Raw genomic sequence first — 25,621 nt, forward strand, 5'->3', positions numbered from 1 at the left:
CGCAATTTTCTCATCCGATTAAAGTAATCTACAGAGGGCCAAACGACACTGTGTTGTTCACGTTCGCAATAATTGCTTATCCTAAACCGACCTCACAAGATGTCGTTTGGTACAAGCGAGATGATGGCAGTTGGAGGGTGTTATCAGATGATGCAAACTATCTGGTCACACTCTCTGATGATAACATGCAGACACAGCTGAAGATATCCCAAGTTCAACATGCAGATTATGCCGACTACATGGTGCACGTTTCTAACAAATGGGGTTTAACATTGGAAGTGTTTACTTTAAAAGCGCAGTGTATGTACATGAATCCGTAAACTCCTAAATTAGTTATTTGACCTTTTAATCTCAAATTAACTTCATTAAATATGTGTAAAACATCGTGCTACTAAATGCATGTATTTCAAATATCATATTAATTTATTTTATTTACTTTATGTCATAGCGAAACCGGACGTTCCGAAGGAACTGCTAGGAAGCAGAATAGGAAAAACGGAACTGATTATCGAATGGATCCCTGGTTTTAATGGCGGGAAAAGTCAAACATTTTCTATTTGGTACAAAGCTTTCGGCGATGGAAGTTGGATTATTATCCCCATTAACATTTCTCACTATAAATGGACACTCGAAAGGTTTAAGACTGGAACAGCATATACAATTCATATGATGGCGCAAAACACAATAGGCACGTCGGATTGGACACAAGAAATAAACCTAACTACATTCGTTGAAACAGGTACATTATTTACTAACCGCGTCGTGAAACTTGCTTTAGTAAAGAATAAAAACACATATAACAGACACATAGCTAAATCAGAATTTATTAAGTGTGTTTTATTATCAATGAATACATATTTGATTTGTTATTCGTTTTTTTGTGCATGGTAATAGCGAAGATGCTATGCATGCAAAAAATCTTACATTGATGATACATATTCCAGATAACCTCAGCTTGCGATTTGCTTTGATATTGTGTAGTAATCAAAGGTATGCATTGTTTCAGTAAGCAGTTACTCTTCAACATCCGCTATTAGTGGAATAGTAGGTGGAGTATTTGGAGTCGTTGCCATCATTGCCGTGTCCACCCTTATCTGGAGATACAGATCTAACGGTAAAGCTTTACTGCATAGTGGTATACATCCTTGTCTGTCAAACCGTACAAAGGATTTCTAATTCAATTAAATCTAAACCCGTATACTGACCTTTATTTGTGTTAAAGCTTGTACATATTCAATAAATGATAAACAAGCCGTATGACCTGGACAATACTTATTGTAAAAATATACTTGATATATTGTCGTCTAAGTCATTACGGGACTAATCACAACAAAACATTTCCCAACGAAAAGGACCTCGTTGACAAAGTATGAGGATCTTATCCGAGGCCAGTAAGTGAAAGCACGCTTTCAACTCACTTGTTCATGTTATTTTTGCTTAAAAAAGTGTGTACATAAACATTTAGAGCATTATGCTTGAACAGCGCAAAACACTAGTTGTATCCTTGTGTAAGACACCAGGTAGTTACCATATTCAGCAGGTGTTTGTGAATACTTTATCCTGAACTATGTATTTCCGTTCTATTAGGATGACTGGGTTTATAAAAACACTATGATTCCTAATCATACAATGTTGATGAGATGTCCACACTTGTGCATTGAGGCGCAACAACGACGCCTCATCAACAGATGGAAGTTATGCAACCTGTAGGATCGGTAAGGCTTAATTATATAAATTACTGATTTATTTAAAGTACTTCGCGTTTGGAATAAGTAGTACTTATAGGACAACGTATAAACCTTAGCGTTGATTGTTTGCACGTGTTGTTTGAAATTGAAAAATAAAACGTCAGGCTATATTAACCTAGATATCCACATAGATAATCGTTTGTTGTTCTACTAGAATCATCACAATCCCGTAATGCCAATCAGTTAGAAACACTTGTGGAGCTTGAAAGTCGTGATCATTCGATTATGTCGGCGTGTAATGCTCAAAGAGACAATACTACATCTGCAAAGATATCCGCATCGGGGCAAACTGATGCTTCAACGACCGATCCGGAATACGTAAATTTACATTTTTCCACTAATTGACTGTCGCATTTGGTAATTTGAAAATCGATTTTACATATTGCCTTTTTATGTATTATTCTGTTTTATTATGTCTTTAGTATTGTTCTAAATTATTTTTGCAAAAGGCCCCAATGATTTCTGCTATTATATTGTTTATTTTATGTATATAACACCTATAGTTTTTATTTCAGAAACTGTTTTTTTATATTATAACTAATCACTGTCAAATAAAAGAACAATAATGTCAGACGGAACTATACGCACACGTTTTTTTCCCCACCGGTTTCATATAAAGTTATAACTATATACATTTATTTGTAATTATTACTTATATGGAACGTTATATTTTGCCAGAGCCTCTGGATAAAGTAATTGATGGTTGTTGTAGTGCTTAATATAATGTTGCGGTTTTGTTGTTTACATTTACACAATCGTCTAAATCATCAAACAAGCGCTCAGCTGCGTAAGTGTAACATTCAATTACTTAAAGAGTCATACTATGTTGAATACGTCATTTAAACACCACAATGGCATTCAAGATTATTCAAACGGAAACTCTCCTATCTTTATTTTAGTTATATGTGATATTTTGCATATCAAACAACTGAGTTAATTACTTTTAAGCTGTGTTCTTATGTCTTATCATAAGCGCCTATTTTTTTTACAAAGAATCAACTCCATATATAAAGTACTTGAAGACACAGAAAACCTTAATGTCCTGGTAAATACAAACATGTTTAATGAAAATTGAATGCCATAGTTGCGTAACATCGTAAACAAAGAATTAGGGAACATGGGTCGATTTGTATTTTTAAATGTTTGGTTTAAGGGTTAAAATGCACATTGACAAGACAGGGTCAGACTCTTTAACACTTGATACACCAGTCACAGAAAAACAAGAATCAAATCGTTGCTTTTACAAACGCAAACACATTTGCTTTAACAATAGGAGCTCTACATCTTTTTTAAGCTCACTGTTCCTATGAAGAAGCAATAGCTGCAGTAAAATAATAATCAATACATGTTTGAACAATATAGCCATGCATACATAAGCGACCATATAATAAATAAACATACATTGTGTTATGTCAAACAAGAAACCGTTGTTAAAAACGAGCTGACACTCTATTGGAAAAATGGGATGCACTTATGTTTATTCCCCATTTACGAGTACTAGATAAGGTTATGAATAATTAACGGTCTGAAATCATAGCGAAACGTAACGGTCATCTAATTGACATCTCGCCAACTGTAAATCAGATTCTTATCTAAATATCGATCGACGAATCAGCGATCGATAAATCTTGCGCGCCGGTTTTATAGCCATATGTACGCCATTTTCTAGACATGCCGAATGCCTAGTTCTTATTTATTCAAAGTGTTTCGTATATTTTGTTCGAAAAATAGGAAATGAAATATAAAGAAACAGTGAAAATAAGGTTAATGTGCATGTAGATAGATATAGAAAAACTGATTAGCATTTTATGCAGAAATAAAATCCATTTCGAATCATACAAGATGAAGTTTTGTTACATGCACTTCAAATCTGTTAACCAATTGTAAAGATCTCTACTGTTGCATTGATGTGAAATCCAATATATAATGTGCCTCATGTTGGCATGTGAGGTCTAATGTTAAGGTCTTCATGTGTCTACATAAAGAAATATATATTTTGGATGTAACTCACATGCAACCATATATTTCAATGTTCTCTGTGCTACAGTCATAATAAAACTAACACTACTTTACATATATGCATCTTTTTATTTTCTTTAAATTTAAAACACTTTAGATTGAAATGAATTGGTTTCCTGTTTAGTTACAACTCAGAAAGCAAATATTTAAAGGATGTTTATTGAAGTCACTTGGTCGGTCAGTTTTCACAAGATTGATTTGTGGTAATCTACTTTCAAATCTCTCAAGCGACAAAATTAAACATTAAAACATGACATCAAAACATTTTGTATCGTTTTGTTAGATCAATATTGTAGTTGTCTGCAGACTGGCTGACAGAAAGTTGTAACTTAAACAATGGCTTAATTACCCGTTTTAGACTAGTCTGTCATAGGAATTTTACACCCCCTTATACTCCTTGTAAATAGAATTAGTTATTAGACACCATACAATATTGCTGCAGATAATATAACATCGCATTATTTCTCCAAGTTTTATTGTACCGGCCAATTGATCAGTATACATGTAGCATACACAATGGGAGTGGTGTTAATTGTTGTTGTAAATATAATTTCCTTGTCCGGTGCTTATGAATAATTGGACTATACAATAAAATATACTTCCCTTGTCCAGTGCTTATGAATACTTGGATTATACAATGAAATATAATTTCCTTGTCAGGTGCCTATGAATAATTGGACTATACAATGCGAGAAGTCAATTTTGCACTTTTATCAAGTCGAATTAAATTCCTTACTTTCTTAGTGATAACTTTCCTTTTGTTTTTTGTTCAAAGATCATTGTTCAAAATTTTAAATCATTATAATCAAGTGAGAAACTGTGTTGAAAACTTACGCCATTCTTATACTCTGTTGCAAAATAAGAAGTCACATCACAGTACATGTGGTATTAAATTTAAATTTTTGGTGAATTTTGATTCAAGAAATTGAATTATTACTTTTCAATATAAAAATGCTATCTTAGTATGCATACAGTTTTAAATAATGTAAGGGTTGGATTTAAAACTGATACCAAATTCACATACTTTAGTCAACCTATCTGTTTGTATACATTTGAAATCAAATTGACTATGTAACCATTTGCTAATTTTACAACACAAATATAAACCAATAATCGATTAACTTAGTCTGTGATGTTTTTTCAAGCAGCAACTGTTCAATTCATTTATGATCTGAGGCGCTTAAATGTCAAATTCGACCCTATTCCACAATCAGAAGCAAAGTGAAAATTGCTATATGTTAACAGCATACAACCAGAACAGCCTGCGAGTAACTGGCAGTCTGTTCAGGTTTTATGCTGTTTGCTTCTCATTAGTATCTAAGGGTTGGAAATGAAGCCTTAAAAACTTAAATTTAGTAAGAAAGATATTAAAAAGATGTTACTTTCTACGGGACTACAAACATTTCACAATACGTATCTAAGTGGTGAAAGACTTAATGTCAAATTCGACCCTATACCACAGTGGGTATTAAAGATTTTTTCGTAATTCGTAGTTGACGGTCCCTTTAAACCCCAAATATGTTTTCTTGGCCGTTCCATGACGGTGAATCCAGCTTAAATCATATTGTTTGTTAAATGTCGTAGTTAACCTGTATGCTCTGTGCTGCCTTAAATAAAACTAGCGGGCCAGATTTATCTTTCCTGATAAAGTTTGAAGACATCAAATGTTACTATTAATTCATTTTATAATTACGTTATTTAAATACTAGTAATTTGTGCTTATTGGTTAATTGAATAATTGTGGTCGGTGTTCGACGAATGAATTATCATTACTACAAATGTCTTAACCATTCCTTTTTGCCTATCGACAATTTGTGTCACCGTCATTATGTTTCCTTCTAGAAAAGCGATTGTGTCGTGCTTGTCCATCCGCCGGTTAACTTGTCGGCTTTTACAAATTCTGTTCAATATCTAATTACATATGTATTTTTACATTTCACAAGACGAATGCACATCATGAAGGGAATGGTTCCAAGTGTTTATTTCATCTAGGGTATGTAGGGTTGTTTATCATTTAAGGAAATGGTTTTGGGTTCCATGTATTACTTTTATCGAGGGTCACTTATGTAGGTTTTGTATCAATGCACTTATTAGTTTAATGACTGCATATGCACATTATAACTAACCATCTTTGGGTGTTGTCGGAAAATATTGCCTAACGTAAATGCTCGTTTTTTTGGATTTTAACCAGATTTTATAACAATTGTTTAAGAAGAAAATAAACCAATACATATGCAAAACATTTGCTGACACTATAAATTGAATGAAATAGCACTAAGATAAACACTTATTTAAACAATTGTCAGTATAATGTTTATGTGTCCGTTGTCGGTCGTCAGCACAGTCATGAAAAAAAAACAATACCAATAGAACCAATACAATAAGAACTCGCATTTAATAAAGAAAACAATGAGCAAGTCTAGTTTATATATAGATGTGAAAAAACAATAACAATAATTATGGTGTACTATGATGGCGAACAGTAATTTAAAAGCTTTTCAATCTTACCTCTCGTTTTTCAAAAATATCCGGGACCCTTCCCGAAAATTGTAATCAAAATTGAATCGTATGATATTATTTTACTTACTTATTTTATTATTATAAAGGATATGTTCCCCTTGTTTACGTTCATACTCGTCTAGACGCTTTACAAAACCAATCAAGAATCTCAAAGAAACGGATAAAACCACGTGATCACACACAAATGGATTCAGTTAAGCTTAAGGGTTGCAACGGTTACCGCTAAATGAAACACATATGGGTTGAGATGGGACACTACTTAAAACGTAAAACTATATATTAAAATTCAAATTTGATTACAAATTTGATTATTTTATTTTACTAGTTTTACTTACATTTTGCTTGCTAACATATAGGATAGATTTCAAAGCCATACACATTTTAGTATCTAAAAGGTAGTGTGTGTGTTTCTGAGGAACAACCTACAATGCATATTTTCAGAACTTCAATCTATGAAATCGCATGTTTGGTTTGTAAACACTTTTATGTTTAATAGTCCACACATGTTTAAAAAAAGTGAACCGTTGTAATACATATGTAAAGTTCAACACAAAATTCCTTCATTGTCGATATATTAAACGGAAGAAAATTGATATTCAACACAGAAAACATAATCGTTCCATAAGGATCGCTTAAAAATCGGCAAGAGCTTAATTTGTGCTAAACTTTTCTGGTGTTTGTAACGATTTTCTAGCATAATATTCAAACACCAAACTGTTTGATCCTTACCAATCAAAATATATACTTTATAATTATCAACTTTAAATTTGGGCATAAATTTAAAAGGCTCTATCGAAAAAAAAACACATCAATATCAAATGTTCTTCATACGGAAAAACACAACTTATATTTGTTTCTTCACTGCTACGTCTTAATAAAAATGGTTTTGTACGTTGTAAACGCGGCTCCAATGCGGTGTCCGAATACGATGTCTGGTGAAAATTAACTTGTACATCTTTGTCTCTATTGAGCATATCGTAAATGGGAATAGACAACTCTGCAGAATAGGCGATAACCTCTCAGCTAAACTGAAAACAACAACAGCAACAAAAACAATACGTTATTGTCAGATTGTCTTAAATGCGAACGAGCATGTTCAAAGTAATATCACATGCTTCTTGCTATCCAGAAATGCTCATATGAGTACATTTCTCGAAATCAGCATACATTTGCTTGAACATGACCCATAATGGAATGTAAGATTAACACGTAGAAGAATTAGTTGTGCAATGCTTAAATGTAACACTGATTTATTATAGGTAATTTTATGTAATAAAACTCAACAAAAATAAAAGTTTTCAATTGTATTCACTTGTCATTCTTCCTCTCGCAATTAGTGTTAGAATGCTTTCTATACAATGACCCCTACATATATTAGACAACACTCATATACGCATGGGGAATAAACATGCGCGCATTATTATTGAATGAACATGGTATTAGCTCCCTTTTGAATGAATTTGTTTTAAAGGATTATATTACACAAGTCATATCTAATGCAAGTCATTCTTTATGCGACCGCCAACTGACAGCATATCGCCTGATTTAAAGCCACGTAAGCATGATTAAAGTATGTCAAGGTCTCGATGTTTGTGCAAACAACGCGAACTTTAAAGCATGTAAATGGCATGCAAAACATGGAACAAACACAAAGTAATGGTTACACATGATATTTTCATAATTATTTGTAACTGTTAACCATGTTAAACAAATAATTCTTTTGTAATTTTAACTTTGTTTTAAATTAAAATAAGATTTCAATTCCAAATATAGCTCCATTCTCATGGTTTTAAAATAACGGGTATAAATAAAAACAGTAGCCTGTACCGCCTTATATTAAAGTTAGCCTTGGACACTTAGTAATACAAGAGAACGCTTTTTAAAACTGTTTTCAATATCGCGTGCCTTTAACAGTGTGTACGTGAGCGCTTGAATGCATACAATTTAATTTATGTCAATACGCCCCTTGTTTATAACAACCAGACACACACCTCACAGCAATCTAGTACACCTGTGTAACTTGATAACGCCCTGGGAAATCCCGTTCTGAAGCAATCGATACCCCTGCAAAGCTTGTTTTTGTATTCGATAAATGCGGTGAGCAAACAATTATTCGTCGATTTTTGAATTGGCTAGTTGTAGTAGATTTCGTGAAGCATTGCAATTGTAAGAACCTATTGACATTTTCAGTATATGCACTTACGAAACCAGGGAAGAATAAGTTGTTGTATTTTTAACAACTTCCATGTTTTGAACTTCCATTCGGAACAATTATGAATAGCCGAACAAAGCTGCGTTTGAAAAAGGAAAGACATATTGACGGTATCAAGTATTTGCGATTACTAACTAAACCCGGGCAGACTTATTGGGTGTCTTTTGAACTACGTTTATGTTTTAAACTTCCTTATGAAACTGGAGATACATATCGTAGATTGTTTTTATTGATCGCGTTTGTCGGTTTTCGTGTAAGAGAGATATTTTCAGTTTTTCTGTTTGAAGCAGATTTTTACATAGATAGACGTATACAGTTTTAAGCAAGTCGCAGGCAGAACCTACTTTCAGAAAATTGTTTGAGATTCATATATGTACTAAGCAAAAAAATAGCTATTAAAAAGACAATTTATGCTAAAAAAATAAGTATGTGTCGTTTACAATTAAAATGTTCCAAATATACAAGCCATATCTTGCGAAATGTGTTTGAATTGCAAGAGTTGAAATCAAATCTATATTACCAATTTAAGTTGCGTTATGTGCAAACTGTAATACGCAACGACTGTACTTCATGCAAGTAAGTGCATAATGATTGTGTAATTCAATCGCATGGAATGGGCGTACAGCGCCATACAAATATGCAGTCATTCAATCATTGTCCTGTTTAGTAAGCAAATAGAGTTTGTCTTCCCTATTTAAGCCTTAGTCACCCTGATTTATTGCACCGACAGGATATTGATGAATGTTTGCATGTAGTTATAAACAACGCCGTATGTAAACACGATACATGCAATCTCGTTTAATTTAACAATCACATAAATCACATAGTGGATTGAAGAACACCAATAGACTTTAAAATATTACTTGAGACATTAGTGAGAATAGCATTAACAACAATTGAAATAATGTGTGTTTGTAAAGATGTAAATACAACAGTGTGTTGATAATCTGCACAATTTATGCATGTGTTTGTTGTATACATATTCGTACCAACAACCAAGTCTCCCATGTAAGTCTCCTAACTTGTATGATCAATAAGAAGCAGATATATCGGAGTTGAATATTATAAACCATATAAGTTAAATGCGTCAACTTAGCTTTATATAGTTTAAAAGTTATAAAAAAGCACGTTTTGTTAGAAGAGAATTATTTATTAAAGAAAAGTGAAATTATGTAAGATGTATGTCACATACAATCAAATTCTCACACATGAACAATTGATTGATTAACTCATGAACAATAAGTTTCTCAAAACATACAAAATAAATATCATACTGAAAACTTCTTTTTTAAATGTTATCAATATTATGTCCTACATGTATGATTATATTCAAGAGTTAAACGGATTTTAAGCAGTACTCGATTTAAAGTTGACAATGTTATCGGTAAACGCCTCGCCTGCTTGATGAAGCCTTCTCGCAAAAGTCCCCCTAAGCTACCGGCTATAATGTCGCCAATAAGTAAATAATAACTCAATTATTGCGAACGTATACCATGTTCACATACACTATTTGCGGTTAATGTTATGGTTTACCATCAGGTAACATAATCATTCAAACTGGCAAAAGGTTAGTACTACTAATTGAACGTGTTAATACCGATACGAATCGACAATCAACCTATCCAAAACAGCACAGTAAACCGTTGAGTCGATAGCTGCTTAATAGATATAAACAGTGGCATCACGATTTGTCTCAAACTTGTCTCTCATCCGTCTCATAAACAACCTATTGTGAACAAACAAGGTTCAACTGTTTTATTTTTCTTTCCATGTAGACAATAGGCTAACTAGCTTCGCTCTAAATGTTGAAGGGACTTATTATTTTGTATTCAAATACAATACTAAAATATGTTATTACTGAAATTAGTGTTTTTAAACGCGCTGGCAGATTGGGGTGACATGTGACTAACATCATTACTTGTTACTTGTCGTAAGCAATCATTAAAACAGTGTGTGATCTCACAAGAACCGCACGCTCGTCCAAAAAAATCGTACTACGGTATACATCACATTTGATATAATTTTAAGCATTATTTTGCTATCTCCTTTAGCATGCATTGAATATATTAAATTTGATATTGATTATCTTGAAACAGCCACTCTATTGCGATATGGACAGAAATTTCGCGTTAATGTCGTTTTCTTCATTTCTAAACAGTGCAACAGGAAATATAATATTTCGTTTAACATGCTTTCTCTTTCTTTTGATGTATATTTTTTCAACGCAAATCACTTGAAGGTCATGTTATGCTTTTTGCTTTCAGTGTTGATAACTTAAATGAATCAAGAACGAAGTCAGTATTTTGTTTAGATTTTATTTATTTGATAATTACAGAAAAAACACACACCAAGTTCGATTATCAGGAAACGTCTCTTCAATTGTCAAAAGAGCAACCGAATACAATACAACCATAATAGTAAACACTGGTTATGACAAGAATCTGATTTCAAAATGCATTAAACAGTAATGTACTTATATTCAGAAATTCATTTCGTTTAGAAAATGTATTTTTGTTTATAACAAATTCATGGGAAAATTAAAGAAACGTTATACACGTGTAAAATGATTAAAACATGTTTTTATGGCACAATAAAAGTAAGAACAAATATATTGCACTTATAAAAGCAATTACAAAATTCATGCATAGTGGGATACATGGTATGCTAACAAGCATTATTCAAACATGAAGACATAACATAGTATAATCCTCAGTCAATCTCAATCAAGAGATTTCCTTACTGCACATGGAATATCTTCTTAGTATAAAGATATTGCATACATCTTAGCGCTTACATATTTTGGAGTTTTCAATAGATGTTTGGTGTAGAAAGTAAACTTATAGCTTATACTGCACACGTTGAACACATTGCTCATTAACTTTCATATGTGCACAATAGTATTTCTTTTGTAAATATGCAAGGCAAAACAAACTGTAGATACATTTTTAGGAAATGAACTCGTCTCACCATTCCCTTTTCTTTCATGAGTCATCTGAACAATAAGCTTTTCGAGCGGAGCTTGAAAATATTGAAAATTACAAACATAATAATTCGATTTTGTTTACAATCGTATCATCCACCAACATGTCAACACATTCGCTGTAAACAAAACTATCCTTGTATTTTAACTTTGGGGTTAGATATTTTATGACATAAACTTCACATACAAGCTGCGCAATTAGGTCGGCCGAAAAGTAAAAGTAAAAACGGATAGACAGCAAGCATTTGTCAACTGTAAACATATACATTATATTTTAAGATTTAACTATTTACACGTGGAGTCATGCTATTTTATGTAATATTCTGCATATGAAATACAGTTATGTGCACACAGCATGAGGATATCAATCATCTTAAAATACCTGTCTTGCTTTCGTGAAGATAAAAGATATGTTCCTCGTATAATTCAGTCAATAAAATCTCCCTCAAATAAATTCCATCAAGGAAGTTTAATCTTTGTATTCTTGCCCCACGTACATTATGTATTAGAATATACCAGGCTGCCCTCGATATACTCTTTCATGACCTAATGGCAGAACCGATGTTGTGCCTGAAATGGTGCACTGTAAACACAGTGAATCTTTAGCCTGCGCTAACAGGAGAAAAAAGGTATTGCAACATATTGTTTCTTTATTTATGATAACGAACCAACATTGACACCTACCCAATGTTCTTGACTAGAGTCACGAATACACAACTAAAACAAAACACAGCACAGTGAATACAATTTTGGCCAGTAAATAAGGCCAGTTGGTTGTCAGTAAGAATTTCCGATAGGCATGCAGTTAATCTGTTTTTGTATTTTGCTATTTCCGTGCATACGTTTGTAGATCTATCCTCGATAATTTGACTATATGATATAGTTATAAGTCTGTTAACTATATATACATATGCACATGTAATAATTTTTTTTTTAACATTAACGTGTAATTCATGAAATAAAACTTATTAATGTAAACTTAATTTTTTTCGAGCTAACTGACTTACATTTAGTTTTTTTTAAGGATTTAAATGACGTTTGAGCTTTATTTGAGAAACACTTACATCCTTAGTTGCATTTAAGATATTGAATTTCAAAAACTATAATAACCTCATTAGTGATGACTTGTTTTCTCCGTCTTCTGATCATCTTCACTATTTCTGCCACCGCAACCTCCCCATCCCGTTGACATCGCTCCACGAGGCACCATAAAACCGCAAACAATCCACTCTGACTGTATCCGTCACTGTATTCAATATTTATCCTTGGGTTAAATGATTTTATAGAACAAATACGACTTATAAAGAAAAGATAAGATTTTCTTTATTGATATTTTTAGATCCGGTTTATAGAAGTTATTTTTAGAACATTACGTAGGGACTAGTTTTTTTGGCCTTTCACCCCTGATTGCGTCATTTAAGTCATTGGGTACGCAGTCGTTTAACGAGTTTACGAGTGTGTGTGTGTGTTTACGATGGATAACTGTAATATTATGAATGTGAAAAACACAGTGTTTGGATATAAAACTGGAATGAAACTGGTGAGACTGCATTTTCGATTTAGTTAAAATGTCGAATGTACTCGAATAACGCGATGTTTTGTTGAACAATTGATGGATAAAATTTAAAAAAAGTGTCAGTGAATTGTTCTTTAACTTTTCGAATGAAATCAATGTCGAATTAAAATGGTAATTTCTTTGATGGTTTAGTTGTTCCTTTGTCAGTCGATCAAAGAATGTCTATCCACAAAGAATTGCCTGCTTACATCCATTGCCTTAAAATGGAAAAGATGGATGGGAATGAAGAAATTTGTCTAGAATTTTAACTCGTCATGGAAGCAAATTAAACATTACGAAAATAAACATGGACGTGGTTATCATACAACTTTGGTGAGTAGAACAATAATTTTATGTAAGTAAGTATAAAGTGTGTAAAAAGAAGAGTTGTTTAAAGACTAAAATTAACAATATCGGCGGGAATAAATGCTGAATCAAGCTTCACATAGCCACGGTATGTGTCTACACATTTTGTAAATTTCAAAATGGCGAGAGCCATGTTTGTTTTTTGGTTTTTTACAGTGGTGAAACAAGAATTGTAGTTTGAACACAACCGTCTGTGTTCTACTTGAGTGTGTTACATTTGGAACGCTGATTAATTTAAATCGAGGCGTATAGCGATATTTTGTCTTTTTACTTTTCTTTTGCGTGGAATTCTTAAGGACTATTTCGATTTCCGTAAACAGGAACGATCACAATAAATATTACTACGCAATGTTAGATTTAGTTAATTTAATGTGTTTTTGCTTTTATTTTAGGAATAAATTAAATAAAACAATATTGTAGGATAAATAGAATGCTATGTAAGTGTGATTGTGTACTTAAAATTATCCCACTCGTGTCAGAAAGGCTTACAAGGCTCGGCAAGCCTCGCCATGTAAACCTTTCTTCACTCGTGGGATAAATTTAAGTACACAATCACACTAACATAGTATTCTCTATATGCGTGAACAACTACTCTTATTATTTGTGGTTATTACAGAATTGACATCTCCCAGTTTATGAATGAAATCAGTCTGTGGATATGGTGTCTGCATAGGTCTAGGTCACGAGTTCGACTCATGGTACGAGCGTAAGACCTCCCAAAATACGTCAAGTGCTGTTTCACTCCGAGAGAATTATAATACAATGATCGAAAAGAAAAAAGAAAAATACTGAGCATACTTTTAAAAGATAAACTTTTAATACAATGCTTACCGACACTGAAGAACGACCAGCCTCCTACAGGCGCTTTCCTGAACACTAATTAAAAGACTCATCAGGTCTTTTATGTTGCAAGAGTCCAAAGTTTTCGACCATTTCGAAAATCGGATGATTCGGACTTCGAAACCCTCATACTAAAAAAAACAACCTTAGTATGTGTTACCCTTAGTTCTAATATGCGTCTATATATGTAATGTATATTTAATACACATAATATAATACATTTGGTTATACATCTGCAATATATTTAAATTGTACAACGGATTCTTTATAAACTTGTTTCTGTGTGTCAGGCTTAGTTGTGGCTGTGAATGGTCCAATCAAGTAGCTTTCATTACTGCCCGGCATGTAGGGTTCCACCTTTGAAAAAATAAAATCCTGTTGAACATTTCATAAAAAACAATGTAAGTATACTATTATATACGTTGTTGATTTTGTGCTTAATACGGAAATTACCTCGTCGACAAAAGTCACCACCGTTCTGATAACGTGGTCGTGTAACAACCGAACAAAATCTATTGCAGAGCTCACAATTGCCGACTGGGTAAGAATCAACCTATCCTTCTCTCCGAATGTCTTAAATAAAAAAAAACGCTTTGCCATTTATCAAATAGTAACAAAAAGCAATATACTTTAACAGAAGAACCGTGAAATGTGAGCTACTTAGATTAATCGTATATTCTATGTATGAAACAAACAACTACTCACCGAAATATAAACAGCGTTGATATAATCGTTATGTCCCAAAGTATTCAACGTTATGTTCGGTACAGGGCGGTATCTATCATCTGAAGTAGAAGTGTTTCATTTCGAAATCATAAGTTGAGTGAGAACAACATAATTCGTATTACTGATTACTTTATTACTAATTAATACCTTAGAGAACTAAACCACGACAATATCGGTAAGAACCTTTTTATAGTGCAAGTTATATTAAATGTTATTTCTGTCTTTTGTTTAAATTTGCTATATTGATGTAGCTTGAATGAATATTATTGTAAAATTATAACTAACCCGGAACAACACACAGGTCAGCATTTTTATCCAGATTGTCTGGCTTTGTGCCATCTAGGAATAGCGTATATTCGCCATCTGTCACACCTTCTTCTCGATCAGGGATGTGTGATTTGGAAATGTGCTGCAGATATGTGAATTACCGTTAACTACAAAGAATGGCTGGAAAAAAGAGCTCTAATTTTCTCGTTACAAAATGTGAACAAGCTTAGACCATGCTTAAAAATAGAATATTATCTGATTTCTAAATATTTACCTGATATTCGTGGTTCAGTGAATCAGATGTGCGCGGGGTGTCAATAAAAGCCGTGTTTTCCAATACTTCACCAACAGCGCAAAGCGCTTCACACAAAACTTCGTGGGGTACAAATACTGGTTCTGCATCAAATATATATACACGAGTGAAGACCAAATATAAAAATATTATTGGTTTTACAGAATGAATAACGGTGCCATTGGTTTATATTGAAAGTCGACAGTTAATGTTACATTAATAGCGTAAACTAAATATTTCTGGTAGTTGTTTCAGTAATAAAAACAAATACGAGTTTTATTCAACCTTGGTCTGAACCATATTGATTCTTTGTTGACGAAGTAAGAGTACAGCATCAAACCCATTTATCTGTTTCTCTGTTATCCCTTGATCGTACAGATAGTCAAGTGCAATATCTTCATTCATCATTTAGGAACGCTTTGAAAGTAAGACAAACATTATTGGTAACTTTGACAGTGACTGATATTTTTTTTGTCAGGCAAACGATAAATTGTAAACCTGCAATGTACGATCCAAGGAGCTCCGTCTGTTTTTTCGAAATTGCGAACCTTGCGCCAAAATTGCATAAAGGACAGAGCTGTATCTGGAACATCTTTGTCCGGCCAAGCGGTTAAGTGTAAATGGTGGACTGTTAGTACTTTAATTGACCCACTCTGTAAATACGTATTAACCTTCTATAAGCATATAAGCATTTAAACATGGAAAGTAAAGACCATACAATTGCTGTCTATACAGCCTGGTGATATTTTAAGCCATAAACACAAAAAGCATTTTTTTTTAATTCGGTACCTTGGTGCAGTGCAACGTGCGAACAACAAAGTTAGCGTAATTTTCTTCCGAAAGAAGCCGTATTGTGTAATCACTATACTGACAGTCATTTTCAGAGCTTATCGGCCAGTATTGGAAGCAGTTTCTCTGTAAATCATGAAAAGTTGCATTTTAGTACTACACCACTTGGAATACGCGTAATTCATAACACTACAATAAGTGATCCAAAACTGATGTTTTGTCAGACCTTTTCACCACAAAAATCCTAAATAGCTTTACCTTTGACTCCTCAACTAGGTTTGTAACCATGGCTACGACCCCAACATTTTGCTCCCAAATCATGCTCCAAAAATCTGCTCTTGTGGAAGCAAGTGGTCCTATGATAACAAAATATATTTTATATGATAATTGTAGTTATAACGATTCAAATGGAATACTTATGTTTACCGACATCAAACATAGAACCGTTTAAAACTTTAAAACAATTCTAGACAATCTTCAGACTAAACATGCGCGCTATTCACGTATGCTACCATCAGAACAACCGTAAATTCATACACCGAATAAGACGGTTAATGTACAGGCAATATGCGATTTGCATTTGTGTACAATTATTTTTCAATTTTCTTAATAACACAGCAAAGTACAAAACATAGCAAAGCATATAAGGATACAACTGAGGTTACAGCATAAACATTGTTTGAATACATATCGTCTTGTGAATAACTACATCATAAATACATTTGAAATGGTTATATGCTATACCTGCAATATTCAAATAACCAATTTACATTTCACAAATTAAAAGCATATATTACGAACAATTTACGTGAACAAATTAACATGTAGTTTTCTGATACATTGTGGGCCGTAAGTGCTAGTGAGTGTAAAACAATCATAACCTTGGGCTGCAATATACTTCTTTGGTGACAAATAACCCTACAATAAAATGATATAAAAGTATATGTCTTTGAGAAATCTTAAGCTGACAACCTGCAGACATTGAGCACGGTTATTGGTCACCCAGCTCCAGCTTATAATTGAGTTGTATTTTTGGATAAACTGGCTTATATGTATATGCTTAAAGTAAATACCTAGATGAGTCTGAGTTGTCTGCACAGGCTACTCCGGAACGACACCGTAGACTTGCATTCAATGGTTCGTTTGAAGGAAGTATCCTTAACGGAAATTGAGTAAAAGCGTAGATTTTCGTTCCCGATTCGTCTGTGCGGACTGCTTTTCTGGGGCGATAATTTACACACATGCAATAAGCCCGATTTTCCAAAAATGCGGTTCCAGTTTAAACATACAGGATAATAACATTTGAAATGGACATTATGTATATATTAAGGTATAACCTGTTTTCCTACGCCTCCAAACTATAATGACGGCAACGATGATACATATCACTGACAAACCACCAACAGTACCACCGACAGCTTTTGAAACAGATCCTTTTTGTTCTGAAATGATAGTCGTTCAAAAAAACTTGGGAATTGAAAGGCAATCAGGAATGCAATCCTTCCAAATGTTTACAGCCGAAAAATATTTACGTGTCATAACATTATTTTTACTACTATAAATTTACCGATTTCGGCTAAGGTCGATATTGTAATATAATCAGTCCAAGTAGAGTTTCCAACTATGTTTTCTGCTCGCATTTTCACTTTGTAGGTGGTATCTGGCTTTAATCCGCGTAGTGTATGCGTTGTTCTATCGACGGGTACACGTACTGCATTCCAAATTTCAAGATGTGTGTCTGTGTAGTTAATTATAAACGTGTGTTGTAATCCGCCATTAAAACCAGGTACCCATTCGAGGTATATTTCAGTAATTCCTCTTCGTACCACATTCATTTCTTTTAGGCTTTCAGGTTGAGCTAAAATAGTTATTTGAATAATGAATAATTGACTATTAAGAATTGGTTGTTGCAGAAATATTCACCGGCTTGAAATAAATATTTGGAATGATGAAACGTTGGGTTGTATCGGAATATCCTACATTTGGGTTTGTTCAAACAACGATCATCAAAAATAAGGTTTTGCATGTCAACTACTCTAAATGATAAAAATATTCCATTTAAAATATTTTCTTTTCGCGAAAACCAATATCAAGCCCGTTTTGGTGACGCAAGCGTAATGTATAATCAATGTGACGTCATTATTAGAAATACATACAATTAACATATGCTTACATTTGCAAAATAAAGACTTGTTCATTAACGTAAACGTATTTTGTTTGAAATCTAATTATCATTTACAATACTAGTGTTATTTATTTTCTTATTTAATTCAGACTTGATCTGTTTTTGGTTTTTAGCAAAATTACCAACTGCTATTTCAGAAGCACATAAATATGCACAAATGCACACAACGACGCGTGAACTCGAAGTTCTTTGTCGAGTTAAAACTAGTTCATGGGTATCACGACCATGTGTATGTACCAACGTCGTGAGTGATTAAAAAAAGTGTCATGTTAACGAAGTGTGATACGAGTGCTTTTTAATCTACGTAGAAAAAAACACATTGACAAGGACGCCATGAATAAATTCCATAGTAAACTGACAATCGCAAATGAATATATGAATTGATCTTAATAAATGTTGTAAAGTAACAAACCTTGGGCTTGTAGTGTAAAATACTTCAGATACGGAACTGATTGTATTCGACACGTTCACTCGATATGTTCCAAAGTCGTCCTTCTGAACATTGTTTATTGTTAACTCAGTCTGCAAACCGTCTTGCGAAACGCTTATCTTGTAATGCTTGTAGTCATGAGATAGAATATCCCATCTATCAGATACACCCTTGAACCAAGTAAAATTGATTACACTTGGCTCTGGGTACGCCTTTATGGTGAACGTTAGCACAGCTGTGTCGTTAGGAGCCCCGTGCAGAGTTGTAACAGGGGGCGCAAACGGAGATGCAATGGGATAACCTTGAAGAGGAAATTAATTGCAATTATTTTAGAGCCAAAGCAACAACAAAATAAAGCACCCATTATTAAACTAGGAATACACAACTTACATTGAATCAAAATAGACAGATTCTCCTCCTGCAGAGTTGAAGCGTGCACATTGCTTGTCACACATTTATACATCCCTGCATCATATTCACATCTTGCCCGATGAAGATGAGATATAACATTCTTAGATGACCCTATTGATCCGTTGAGCTCTAATGGTTGTTCACCTGTTGCATTTAGTATATAGACACTAGGATATGAATCACCATCGACTTAATAGATGAGTTCGATTGATTGATTCTGATAGATAATAATGGTTCTGCTATTTGACGTGTTGGAATAAAATTGTTTAACTCTCGCCCCATCTGAAATAATTTCATATCCACATATTTCCGTGTCTATTCCGAAAGTATATTTCATTAATAATTAACAATTTGATAGGTATATATAGAGAATACTAGGTCGGTGCCGAATAAAGCAAAGTTTATTTTGCGAGGCTTAGAAAATCTGAACCACGAGCCTTGGCGAGTGGTTCAGATTTTCGTGCCGAGCAAGATAAACTTTGCTTTATTCGGCACCGACCTAGTATTCGATTTATCCCATCAATGTTCTTAGTCGTAAATTATTTCTTTAAACATAGAATAGGAAAATCGAACTAGACGGAAAATCCCAAAGATATTTTAAGCAAACATTGTTTCATTATTTTAATCGTGTCGAGCCTAATACATTACAAAAAGATCAGTAACCAACCTGTTTTTCGTTTATCATACCTCTACGTCCCCGATTTTTAAGAAATAATGAAAAAAAGACACTAAATAACTGCATCTTTAGCGTGAAACAACATGCATTGTGTCGTATGACGTATTAATAATGACGTCACGAGTACGCGAACTTAATATTTGTAAATACTGTTTATTTGCTTTTTGAGTTGCATTATGTGTAAAAACTATATTACATCTTGGTATCAAATTGTTTGTTTTGTTAAATCTGATTCGATTTTACTAAAAATGATTACTTTATAGTTGATTCCGAGTAATATGAACATTCTTCGCCGCGCGTGACAGCTATATTTCAGCACTGCTGAAATAAAGGTAAATTTATTCCACAGTGGTTTATTTCGACAATGTACGTCTGATGATGGGATAAAACAAAAAACTTATTTTACAGCTAATTGTACAATACTTAAACATAGTTGGTCTGTTATTTACTTACACTGAATATCGAGGTAGAATTTGGATTTGCTAGATCCCTGTACTGTTGTGTTTCCAATTGCATGCATTGTATTTGTTGCCTGGCATTGGTATATCACCTTCATCTGATAACTGAACACGATCGATCTTTAAAATATCGCCAGTATTAAAGAATGTGCGATTACTGTCCAGTTATGTCCAAGTTAATTTTGTTTCTGGTGGATTGCCGAATGTTGCAAGTTTTTATACAACATTAAGCGACACGTTGATTACAACATATTGTTTGTCAATAGGCTGAACGACAGGCGGATCTGCAAAATTTAAAATAGAAACAATGTAGAACACAGTTAACCGTTTTATATAAACGAATAATAGACTACGTATAATTAAATACACATCATTTTGTAACGTAACTTACATAAAACATCCAGTTCAATTGTCATTTTTTTCTGATTTGGAAATACTGTGTCCTAGACTATCGACCATGGTGTTTGTCCCTGTACACGTAACAATCTTGTTTATCCCAATGCTTACGTTGTTAATAAATATATAATTTCCGCCTTCTTGGGTTGTAATGCCTTTCCAGGAAATATCTGATGCTGGTAGGCTATTCGCAATGCACGAGAGTCCAAATGACCAGCCTTCGAGAACCCGCAATACTCGGCTGATCACTAACGTATTATTGAATAATACTGACATATCGCGCGGACCATCTATAATACAAACAATCCATTATTTAATATTGACAAATATATTTCATACTCACAATTAGCAGTGGTATGAATTTCAAAAGTTTATACATACATAATAAATGCAGATGCAGTGATATATTATTTCTTCCAGTAAATTTCCATTAAAGGTGATAGTCATTATATTCTTTGCCAAACACATGTATCTCGCCTTCGTTGTTCGTGAAATATTCGATATATTGCGAATGCTTCCTTCGAGTCCATCATCCCAGAAATATTTTGAAGGTGGCAAACTTGAATCAGAACACTTTAACAGCACTGCACTGCCTTCTATCACAGTTATATTTCCATCGTTTAATACAATGCCATTTTTGGATTGGCCTGTAAATATGTTGTACGTGAGGTTCAAATGGACAGGGCCATCTGAAACATGCAGAGTGAGGATATAGAATATAGTGTAAAGCCATTTAATTTTGGCTCTACATTTATAAACGTTGAGTAGATCTACAAATATTTTTGTTATTAAGTTATTTCTAACTAGACAAGATAGCAAACAAATATATTTTTAAGCAGATTATTTAGCTGTACATTCTTAACTTACATAGTACTTCGAAATATATGGTTCGGTTCGTTCGTTCAGGCACACCATTTATGGTATTGAATGCCGCACATGTCCATTGTGTATCCTCTTGGATATTTATGGCCGTCAGAATGTAAGAATTCACATGCTTTACTTGCCACACGGTTGTAGCCGATGGATTTGCGACACTTTCACAGATTAAACGCAATGAATCTCCTTTAACCAGTCGGATAATGTTTTTGGCCATAGCTGTATTGTTTTCAATATTTTTGATGCTGACAAATAACGGAGGAACTGGAACAAAAAACATGTAAATCAATATAACGTTTATAAAACTGTTTCTGATTGCATTAAGCAACAGATAAAAAAATCGTAATCAGCCATATTATAACAATAATTTAAACGATATATCCGCAAAGACCAGCGCCCAATACTCAATCAGTCATATTTGTATTTTAATTATTACTGCTTGCGATTAACAGTTTGGTTATTTTGTTGGCTTCTATAATACACTAAAAAGCTTACATGTTATATTCAAATTAATAATCGTATCTAACGTCGTTGACTTTGTTCCTGCTGTTCCATTTAGGGAATAATAGTTGTTTGTTGCGTTGCATGACATTTTCCAACCGTTTGCAGTATGGTTAAATTGTATTGTCACTGTTGCAACTTCCGATGTGCCTCCTGGGTAGAACCAGCGGTACCGTGGAGGTGGATATGAACTGGCGTAGCATTTAAACTCAGCCGACCTTCCTTCCCTAATGAATGCTGTTTCGGAAACATTGCTGTTATTTATTGAAATAATAGGCCTTGTAACAGTGTCTGAAAATAGAAGATATATAAATGACGTAGCGTGAAACATTTACGATCTAATTTATTAATGCTATCACACAATTAAGCATCATTCTAAAGTAACACGTTTTCAGAACACAGTCCAACCTGACTTGATGGTCACCGTAGCACAACGGTCACCGGATTATAGCAGTCATTCTTGAGTATCAACGACCAAAATCATTTTATACATTCAAACTGAGTATAACCGTAACCCTGCTAGCGTCACATAACCAGTATATTTCACTCCAAAAGTCATTTTTGACCTTTGTTAAGCGGTCACGGGACAGCCATTTTGAGGTGCGAACAACACACACTCAATCAATCTGCGTTTTTATATTGTACCTCTGATGTCATAGTGTCTACTCTGCGTCTATTTTACGGCTATAGAATATTATTACAGTAACTGCCTTTGAAATGATTAATACGTCCAGCTGTGAGGAAATACAAAAATACGTTGTTGGAAAGGTTTATTGTCCTGGGATGTCAGGGTATTAAAAAGTGTAATCAATAAATGGTATTAAAATGACCGCACATGAGTACCTCCAACTTTAAGGAAGTTCTTACATAATTATAAATGGATTGTAAAATAACATTTTCGGATTATTCTTTAATTAAGCTTTTTGGCGTAAACTTCCATTTTACATATATACAATCGATATAATAAATCACGATTTGTAAACCGAAAATTCCTCACGTTAGAGAAACGAGTCAATTGTATGACACTTTTTCAACCTGGAAATTAGTTCGCTTGCAAGTGAGCTATGTGGTGGACGTACGAAAGTTCACAGTGTAATTTAATGCATGCATGAAATAATTGACGACTATGAGTCGAATGGAAATGTTAGTTTCAAGAGTTCGAATATTGACACGAAATACAGTGGATCAAACGATTTGGTTTTCAAGTTGTTCTCCGAGGCTACTATTGTTATCATCTTAGTTTAGCGGTCAATCGCCTATAATGACCACTTTGACCACTTTACTTGACATTTTGATATGTCCCATACGACAACATACTTTGGAGCTGTTTGCAAAATTTTACATCGAATACTTACATTGAATTGTCATGTATGTCCGCCTTTGAATTGTTATATTTGTTGATTTCAATACATAATATGCTGTACATATTAAATCTTCGCTGGTGATTGCCTGCGGCGTATATCTAAGAATACTGGTCGCTCCTTCAGAGCTCTGTGTATAGCTGGCCATGTCAGTTATGTTACGTCCGGCTGCAAACCAATGAATACGTTGTGCATTTGAACTCAGATTGTTCTTTGTATACAGGATATTTGACGTCGGTCTGTGGAAGTAGTACCAATGAAGTGAGATTCACTGAAAATTTTCAAAAACATTAATAATTTTCAAAGCTATTGGAAAAGGTACTTCCGCACCAAGGCAATACAGTTTAATTGATCGGAAAGTTATTAAATGATGCTTTACTTCATATTGTTGATTTCGGCTGTTATCCTATATGTAAGGCTAAGTAGTTCGTTCCAAAAAGCGTCCTGCTCCGATGCCGATACAAACCTTTACTTAAAATAAATGGTTGCTGAAAGTACTTCAATGAGTTCAATTAAACTTGACACACACTTACCAGGGATAAATCGTATAAATGTGTTTTGTCTGAATAAATAAATAAAAAGCTTAATGCTCACAAACAAAAGAACAGTTTAGTAGAAACGTCATGTCAGATTACCCAATGAGTGGACAGGAACTAGTCTATTTGACCTTTCTATTCAATTGTTGGATTCTTAACAACCATTACTACAGGGGGACGGAAAAGTTTCCATGCCATTGCTGTGTATGCAAACATATTATCTTATTATGAGAGACCTTATTTTGGATTGCCAATCAAGTTTTAATATAAATTATGTTACTTTAATCAACATCATCATTTTATTATACGTTAAATTACACAAGGATTTGTATTTAGACATGAAATTTCGGATGTCCTATGATATTTATAAAGTTAATTAAAAGGCAGTTTTAATATCGTGGGTAAACCACACACTGGATATGAACGTTCCATCTATTGCTTACTTGTCATTCTATCGCATTCCATTTTATTATCTTGACATTACATAATGCATATTTGACGTTTGGTCAGTTTTATTGAAAATGTTTTGTTGAGTTATTTGAAAATGTACCAAACAATGTTGGTGTGCTGTTCTTTAAGATTCCTTTAACCCGTTGATCAGCTAAAACATACATGTAGCTGTAAAATGCGGTTTTGTATTAGTTACATATGTTGCGAGATGTAATATGCCGCCAAATACTTTGAAACAGGTATTAACATGTTACTAAAAAATTAATATCCTGTAAAGTCAGCAAATCACTGCAGTAATAAACAATAATGAGAATGCAATACTGCTCCAGCAGCTGGAGTTTCACTTCTTTATATTTTTAATTTAATCATGTATGTTTTTTTACATTATTTACACAATTATTTAAATGCGAATGCATCGAAATGTTCAAATATTATTAGCTATGGCTTTAAGCTCATAACATAATTCAACAAATTGCTCAAAATACCGGTATATCAATTCAGTGTTCGAACTGTGTAACTCACCAATATTTCACATCTATAAAACCAGTGAATCAAATGACATACGCGGAATTAATTCATCACATTCCACGATCAACCAAGCGCCTCTAAATCGAGAGCTTCCATTAGATACTTGTACAAGCAATCAAATGCTAAGCGCTTAAGTTGTACAGCATAAAGAAACATCCATGCACACAGTTGGATATATTAACCAATACTAAAACTACAAAGTAATACATCCTTAATTACAAAACAAACTTACTTTCTAAATTATAAATACACAATAAAAAGGACATGCATGTACACAATGAATCAATTTACGTCTGTTTACATGTATTAATGCTATGCATACCCACTGTTTTGATGCAGATAGACGTAATCTGAATGCCATTTTGAAAACAGCTATATTCCCCAGCCATATCTTCATTGAATGAAAGTATTGTTATGTTCAACGACGTGAAGTCCTCGTTAGGAATTATTTCGTAAACGCCAGAAATTGATGGTGTTACGGAGCATGTTATTCATCCCA

General features: G+C 33.6%; 2 protein-coding genes across 2 annotated transcripts; both read right to left on the bottom strand.

The window, feature by feature from the left end:
* Positions 1 to 1,013: 1,013 nt before the first annotated feature.
* On the bottom strand, positions 1,014 to 19,228 carry LOC127863747 (tyrosine-protein phosphatase non-receptor type 14-like). The gene is made up of 12 exons (XM_052403388.1): positions 18,912 to 19,228; positions 17,882 to 18,172; positions 17,652 to 17,756; positions 16,573 to 16,670; positions 16,315 to 16,440; positions 16,024 to 16,178; positions 15,339 to 15,375; positions 14,694 to 14,813; positions 14,232 to 14,371; positions 12,590 to 12,725; positions 12,164 to 12,196; positions 1,014 to 1,094 (listed from the first exon to the last, which is right to left on the bottom strand). Exons 2-12 carry the CDS (start codon positions 18,147 to 18,149, stop codon positions 1,014 to 1,016), a joined length of 1,299 nt encoding a protein of 432 aa, XP_052259348.1. The 5' UTR covers positions 18,150 to 18,172; positions 18,912 to 19,228.
* Positions 18,155 to 25,607, bottom strand: LOC127863748 (hemicentin-2-like). The gene is made up of 7 exons (XM_052403390.1): positions 25,445 to 25,607; positions 23,603 to 23,879; positions 22,242 to 22,538; positions 21,738 to 22,010; positions 21,431 to 21,559; positions 19,124 to 19,230; positions 18,155 to 18,172 (listed from the first exon to the last, which is right to left on the bottom strand). The coding sequence occupies exons 2-7, from the start codon at positions 23,754 to 23,756 to the stop codon at positions 18,155 to 18,157; spliced, it is 978 nt and encodes a 325-aa protein (XP_052259350.1). The 5' UTR covers positions 23,757 to 23,879; positions 25,445 to 25,607.
* Positions 25,608 to 25,621: the final 14 nt, after the last annotated feature.

Source organism: Dreissena polymorpha, unplaced genomic scaffold (assembly GCF_020536995.1).
Source record: "Dreissena polymorpha isolate Duluth1 unplaced genomic scaffold, UMN_Dpol_1.0 chrUn033, whole genome shotgun sequence".
Classification (NCBI taxonomy): Eukaryota; Metazoa; Mollusca; class Bivalvia; order Myida; family Dreissenidae; genus Dreissena; species Dreissena polymorpha.